At 28.3% G+C, this 7,405-nt stretch overlaps 1 protein-coding gene across 2 annotated transcripts; it reads left to right on the top strand.

The window, feature by feature from the left end:
* Window position 1: 1 nt before the first annotated feature.
* On the top strand, window positions 2-6,155 carry LOC107021217 (putative axial regulator YABBY 2). 2 transcript variants are annotated; one of them, XM_015221829.2, is made up of 6 exons: window positions 2-389; window positions 2,677-2,796; window positions 3,225-3,357; window positions 4,973-5,021; window positions 5,132-5,207; window positions 5,796-6,055. In XM_015221829.2, the coding sequence occupies exons 1-6, from the start codon at window positions 309-311 to the stop codon at window positions 5,910-5,912; spliced, it is 576 nt and encodes a 191-aa protein (XP_015077315.1). In that variant the 5' UTR covers window positions 2-308; the 3' UTR covers window positions 5,913-6,055. The 2 variants fall into 2 exon arrangements, with proteins under 2 accessions (XP_015077315.1, XP_015077314.1); XM_015221828.2 differs by having other exon boundaries at window positions 24-389; window positions 3,222-3,357; window positions 5,796-6,155.
* The last annotated feature ends 1,250 nt before the right edge of the window (window positions 6,156-7,405 follow it).

Raw genomic sequence — 7,405 nt, forward strand, 5'->3', positions numbered from 1 at the left:
ACCCACCCCGACCAGACCAAACCATTCCAATCCCATCAATCTCTTCACCTCTAATATGTGTTTATTTTGTACTCTTTCATTCATTCTTCTCTCAAAAACTTATACCTTATTTATCATCTCCCCCTTTACTAGCCTTTTCTTCCCCTTTTTTCCCCCATCTTTTGTAAGCTAGGTCTTTTCAACTCTCTTCCTAGATACATAACATGATGAACATTACACATATTTCTTGATTTTGACTCATCCTTGATCCGTCTCTTAATTCTTCGATCCGTATTTTTTGACCTAAAAAGAAAAAGAACTTATAAGAAATGTCACTTGACATGACATATTCCTCTTCCTCGGAACGTGTTTGCTATGTTCATTGCAACTTCTGCAGCACAATTCTTGCGGTACACTTCTTTAATTTAATTTTACTTTGATTTTAAACCCTTTTTAATAGTTTTAATATGCATGTTGACATATAATTTTAGATCGAATCATTAGAAGAACAATTTCATTTTCTAAATTATAATATGATAATGAGAACAATTAATTTTTTTTTGAAAGAACAATCTTTTGAAATTCAACAAAATCTTGTTAAAATGAACTCTTCCTTTTTTAGTATAAGCGACAAGGGTTAGAAATATGCCGAGATGATTTGTTCGATCGATCACTCAACTAATAATTATTATTTCAGAAAGTCATTTTTTTAATTAAAAAAATTAAAATCTTTCCTAAGATGATAACTATTAATTAAGCGAGAAATTTAACTAAAAAAGATATGATGTTTGGAGAAATTTTGCTTCAAAGTGTCATATTTTATGCTAATTTTCAAATAATTGAAAACAATCTTTCATTATTTTCTCTTTTATTCTTCTTTATCTTGCTTGTTTTTTTGAAGGTTAATAGAAAGAAATAAAAATTGAGTTGAGATCCAATTAATTTGTTCCCAAACCCTATCTAACAAGTAGCTAATAAATAGTACTAGTTTGACTAGAAACAAGCTAAATATTTAATTTCAGATACTCTATATGACTAGAGAGAGACTAGGGTTTCTTGTGAATAAGTTTTTTTTTTTTAAATGATTGAATTAATTAATTAATTAATTAATTAATAGTCACCATTTAACAAGTTCGTTAATTATATTCCTCATAATTTGGTTATCATTTTGTTTTTAATTCTCTTATCAATTAATTGGTCGATCCTCTTTTTCCTCATCAGGTTCGTACTATACTGCACACACTGATCATAAATAATTGTACTAATTCTTGAAACAATCAAATTCTTTTTCATAAAAATAAAAATTGGGAGTATGTATTTGTCCACTGGATAATAAATATAATCCTATTACAATAACATATATTTTTCTTTAATTTATTTTCCTCCTCATTTTGACCATTCTTTGATATTATTACTAACTTTTTTTTTTATAAATTATTATATTTTTCTTCCATTTATGAAAATGTAGTTACGTTGCTTGATTTGAAGAGACAAAATGAAATGATGATGCTAGAGTTTTACATCAGAAAAAATATTTACTTTGGATATCACATATTTAATTTATTTTTTTTGTACTAATATAAATTATCTTAAATATATTGTGTATTTCATGATTTTTGTTGTGGTCATGTCATTTTCCTAGTTTACTCACTTTTCTGGTGACTGAGTAAATGGTCAGAAAAAGTCGATGAGAGAGCACCGAAAGAAAAGGAAAAGAAAAGAGATGAGTCCAAGAGCATACTTTAAAGGAAACTCCTTATAGTAATTTCGGGTTTGTTTTCTTACGTGGTCACTCAACTAATATTATGTATTTCGAGAAATCCCTTTTTTCTTAATTTCAAGTTTATTCAATAAAAAATAATTGACTGATCGTATGAAAAATCAACTTTTAAAATGTGTGAAAAATAAGTTTTGGGATGTTTTCTTTTTGGTTTTTCACCTGGTATCCCATACATACTTGAGCTCGGTTAAATTCGAAAGATCTCACATTAGAGGTAAAACATTTCCTAACAAAGGTGATTCCATATCTAGAGAGGCTCGAACTTGACACCTCTTGATTAGAGACGAGAAAATACTTACCACTCTATCAGAATTCACAACCCTTGTTGGTAGCATAAGAAGTTTCACTAAGAATGTTTTTTTAAAAACACATAAATTGGAGTTGAGGGCTAACTCACTTTGGGGGTGGGGTGGGGGGAGTTCTGAGCACTGAATGCTTAAAATTTTATTTTAGATTGCAAGTTTGAATCTTATTATATGTGATATATATTCTTGATGCTGTTAGGTTGAGATTGTCATCTTCCCATTTAATATTGTCATACCATCATCGATTTGCTCTGTTATACTGAATGGACGAGGTATTTATAGATTCAACTATTACTATAAAAGCTATTGCTAACTATTAAGTCCAACTACATAGAATGTATGTTTCAATTTTCCAAAATTATTTATACGAGCAAAGTTTTATCCTGTGCGCACTGAAATAATAGTGACCGCGAATTTCCCTTATATTAAAAAAAGAAAATCATGCAACTGCATAGTAAAATCTCGTTAGATACAAATTGTTAAGTACTCTTTAAGGATTATGCATTTTTTTTAATTTTCTGGACAATAGTGAGCACTTGTATGATGTAATGTTTGTCAATAAAATAGTAAATTAAACTCAATTTTGTTTCTATTTTTGTTGTTGTATGTCAGGTTAGCGTTCCATGCAACAGTATGATGACAATAGTGACAGTAAGGTGTGGACACTGCGCAAATTTGCTTTCTGTTAATATTGCACCTTCCCTTCAGTCTCTCCCCATTCAAGATTTACAGGTATATACCACGTATACCCTCTCCGTTTTAATTTATTTGTTTAGTTTTGACGATTTGGTATGGAGCTTTAAGAAATTAAAAAAAAAACGTTTCGTTCTCGTGGTCATAGATTAGAAATGTTTCAAATGTACCAAGATGCCGTTTAGTCTTACAGTCTTAAACATGTGAAAGGAAAGAGATCTTTTATAAATTTGACTAAAAAGAAAAATATGACAACAATTTGAAAGGGAGGAAAATTTAGTTTACTTAGTTAAGTGTTACAAGAATATGTGGAAATACTTAGTTTAATTTTAAGTTCTTTATTTCTAATACTTAAAGAGAGTCTATATCGTTGAGACATAATATAAAATTTTAGATGAAATAATCACATAACATAACAGAGACTTTCATATATACTAATTGGTATATGCAAAAAATTGAATTAGCAGAGACAAAATGAGTCAAGTATTGAAGATGGAATGAGTAGAGGTTATGGATCATCATCCTCTTCTACAAATTCATTTCACAGATTTTCTCCCATTCCTACTGATCATGATCAACCTAGATCCCCTCCTATTCGCCGTAAGCGCTCTCTCCCTCTCTCTAATTACTTGTTCCCTATAACATAACAATATTGCATTCGCGTTCTTTTTTAAAAAGAGAGATTTCATAATGAACATAAATACCTATGTCACGTGCGTGTCTGATTCTTTTTGATTTATTATCTAACTACTAGAATGGTAATTTTGAATCTCTTCAACCAAAGAAGAGCAATTGTGTACCATCTCATTATTATGTGGGGCCAATTGTGTACAAATCCATCAGTTGATTGTGACATTACACTTGTACCCAACTCATATGTAATACCAGTATCTTGAAACATAGGTTAAGTACTTTTGAATTCCTTGCTGCACCCTTTTTCTCTTAGGTCCTTTCTTGGAATAAAAAGGTATAGGCATGACTATACTCTCTGGATTAGTCTGTTGGGTGGTTTTAGATATTAACGGAGCAAGAAATTCATAAAAAATGTTTTTTTTTAAATAAAATAAAATTCTAGTGTGTCACACCTAGATTTTGAAATTACAACCAAAAAGTATAATAACTATTGGACCACCTTTGTCATTTTACTAGTATATTCGCTTTTATTAATGGAATAATCTTATTTGACATAATATAATTTTCTGCGAAGAAGATTCAATTCTCCTTGCCTCTCTTTTGGAAGGCAACTAATAAATTGCTACTTATATCAAGTTGCAATAATCTCTTCTTAAAGCTAGCTAAGTAATCAGTTTCCCTTTTAGATTAGCTCTTAATTAATTTTAGGTGCTAGATGATTAGACCAAAAAAAAGATCTTAGGGTACACATTGAGAAAACTATACAATGTGAATAGATTTTTTAATTTTATTTTATGCATATGTATTAGATACTGAATCTCATTTAATACACCAAATCCCCCCCCCCCCAAGTGAGATGGAGGTCCAAAAAAGTGTTTTAGGTTATGTGTTCGATTTCTTCTGAAATGTTTATAGGTTTCTAAACCAAGAAAATATGTAATCCAACACATGATAAATACATTTTGATGCTTAAATTAGGTTTTTGAATTAATTTGAGTTAAAAATAGATAAATCCTAATCATTCACCATCGTAATCTATGTTAGAAAGAAGAATATAAGCACTTGTGTTAGTTGAAAACATCTCTAAACTCTTAATCACTAGTACTGACAAAAATTAAAATCACCACCAACCCAAAATATTGATCGAGACAGTGAGTTAAATGGTCCAAAACATAATAAATTCTTTTTTTAAAGAAAAAAAACTACAAACCAATTAGGGAAAAATGTATACTTTGTCACATGACAAATATACATCATCAATTGTAATCTTGTTTCATCTAAATTAACCCATACCTTATAGTGCACAAAATATCATGATTTTTAGACAGTAAAATTATGTCAGTGGAAATAACAAATTAATTTTATCATAATTTATCTTATAAAACGTCATTTAATACTTTAGAAATGAATTCGAAATTTATTTATATTCAGCCACTAGCTAGTGGCTCATTTTATAATCGATATTTTTACGTGCTCCTCCTTGCCTCCTTACTTGAGAACGGTTTCGTCCTTCGAAATGTTACCTAAGAATCCATTGCACTACTAAAATTATATGTTCAAATGTTTGTTGAAAACTTTGCAGCACCAGAGAAAAGACAACGTGTTCCTTCTGCCTACAATAGATTTATCAAGTAAGTAAAAATAATATAATCATAAGTAGCATATAAATTAAGTAAGAACTATGTGAATTACATATTTATATATATATATCTATGATGTTGTGAATTAATTTAATATTTAGGGAGGAGATCCAAAGGATAAAGGCAAGCAATCCTGATATTAGCCACAGAGAAGCATTTAGCACTGCTGCCAAAAATGTAAGCTATATATTACATACATTTAAAAAAAAAAAAAAAAGATAGAGATTTTCATGCTACATGAGAATTGAAAATAATTATTTCAGCCCAAAATAACTTTTGCTATGTAGGCTGAGCCATACATGAAGAAATTAGAAAGATATGAAAAATGAAATTAAACTATATATATCAAAACTGTGTATTAATATTCAGTAGTAAGTAAATACAAGAAGGACAGGACGTAGGATGTGTTCGATATAAAAAAAAATATTTTTTAAAAAAATATTTGAGATTTTTACTTATTTTATTGGGGTTCTATATATATGCAATATATACTGACATAAATCAAAATTATCTATATATAATTCAGATAAATATTATGAAAGGTGATAATAGGGGTCGATTGTGTGACACTCGAAAGATGACATCGTCGATATAAAATACTATTAGAGAAGTCATTTTTCTGAGTTTTAGGCTGGCTAGTAATTTTATTGGGTAGGGGCAAATAAACAGAAGAGGCACTAAATAGAATAGTGTAACTAAAGAACTTTATATTTATGTGAAAAATTTAATTACCTTTTTGATATTTTTTACTGTGTGTTTTTGCAGTGGGCACATTTCCCTCATATCCATTTTGGACTCAAGCTGGATGGCAACAAACAAACCACTAAATTGGATCATGCTGTTGCAGGAGAGGGTCCTCAGAAAACAATTGGTCTCTATTAATTATAAATAAAATAATAAATAATATGATCTAGCTATATTATGATCACAAATATATAAATATAATATTATATAGGTGAGATGTATTATATATATTATATTAATCTCTCCAAACTAATAATAAACTGTTTTTAGCTCTTTCAGCATTATCCCTTTAGGGCCTTGGATTCCTTGTTTTTTTATTCGTATTATAAGTTGTAACTATTAACTATGATTACTCCAATAATATACGTTGTTTATTATTATTACTATTATTTGTGTCCGTTTGTGTTAGCGCACTCCGAGGGTGTGTTTGGTATGAAGGAAATCATATCTGAATGATGAAATATATAACTTTTTATTGAAGTGTTTTTTTTGGGTTAATTCATGCACATCGATGGTTCTAATATAACCTTACAACTTCATATATATTGTATTAAAATTCAAAATTATATTCTAATTATAAACTATATAAAATTATAATGAAAAAGGTTTTTGATCAACCCCTTGCACCCATTTGTCTCCGCCCCTAATCTAAATTAGGAATGTAAATTAAACTAGGTTATGATGTGATACATGTTTAATTTTCAATTACACAATATTAATATTTATCATAGAGATTTACTAATAATTATCTTATTCTGATTGTTTATTCTTGACATGGTCAGTATATCAAGCTTAGTTTTAAATTTTTTAGGGGACTTTTCAGTCATATGGTATTTCAAACGCCAAAGGTTTGAGTAATTCAACGATGAATATTGGCCAACTAGGTGTTCGTAATTTGGTTTTAAATGGATTATAATTGAGAATTAAATAAATTGATATTTGTTTAATTTTGATTTGATTTGATTAGACTTAGCATTTAAGTTTTAAAATATTGATAAGATTTGCTTTAGTTTGGTTTTATTAAAAACAAACTGATTATTTTTTAACCAAGTAGATACGTTATATTCACAAATTTCATATATATATATATATATATATATAATTTTTAATTGAATAAATTATAAAGCTTGCATACTTTTTGATAAAAAATTCATTTATCTCTAATAGGCTAATGAGCTTTACACCTTAAATTCATTATTTATGAAAAGAAACAACTATCAGATTTATATTCATTTTAATCCACGTGATTAAAGCTTACCTATATTAAGAAAAAATTATATCCACCACAGTAAAAAGTTAATGAAAGATTACAAGTTGGAAACCGGTGAAAATTTTCCTCTAATTATAATTTAAAAAAAAGCAAAAAAATAATAATATAATTATATTTCCTTATACCGAACCAAACCAACAACCACCAAACTTGATAGATACAAATCAAATTTGATTTGATTTTAATAACTAAAAAATTAAATAACTAAATGATTTGATTTTGATTTTACTCGGCTAAATTCAAACCACGAACACCCCTAATTGGCCTACTATGAAATTTCATCTTTATTTTTTTTAATTTTAAAGCTTAAATTCGAGATTTCTTATTAAGAATAAATAAATTTTAATCACCTTATCGCAAC

The sequence above is a fragment of the Solanum pennellii genome, chromosome 6 (assembly GCF_001406875.1).
Source record: "Solanum pennellii chromosome 6, SPENNV200".
Taxonomy (NCBI): domain Eukaryota; kingdom Viridiplantae; phylum Streptophyta; class Magnoliopsida; order Solanales; family Solanaceae; genus Solanum; species Solanum pennellii.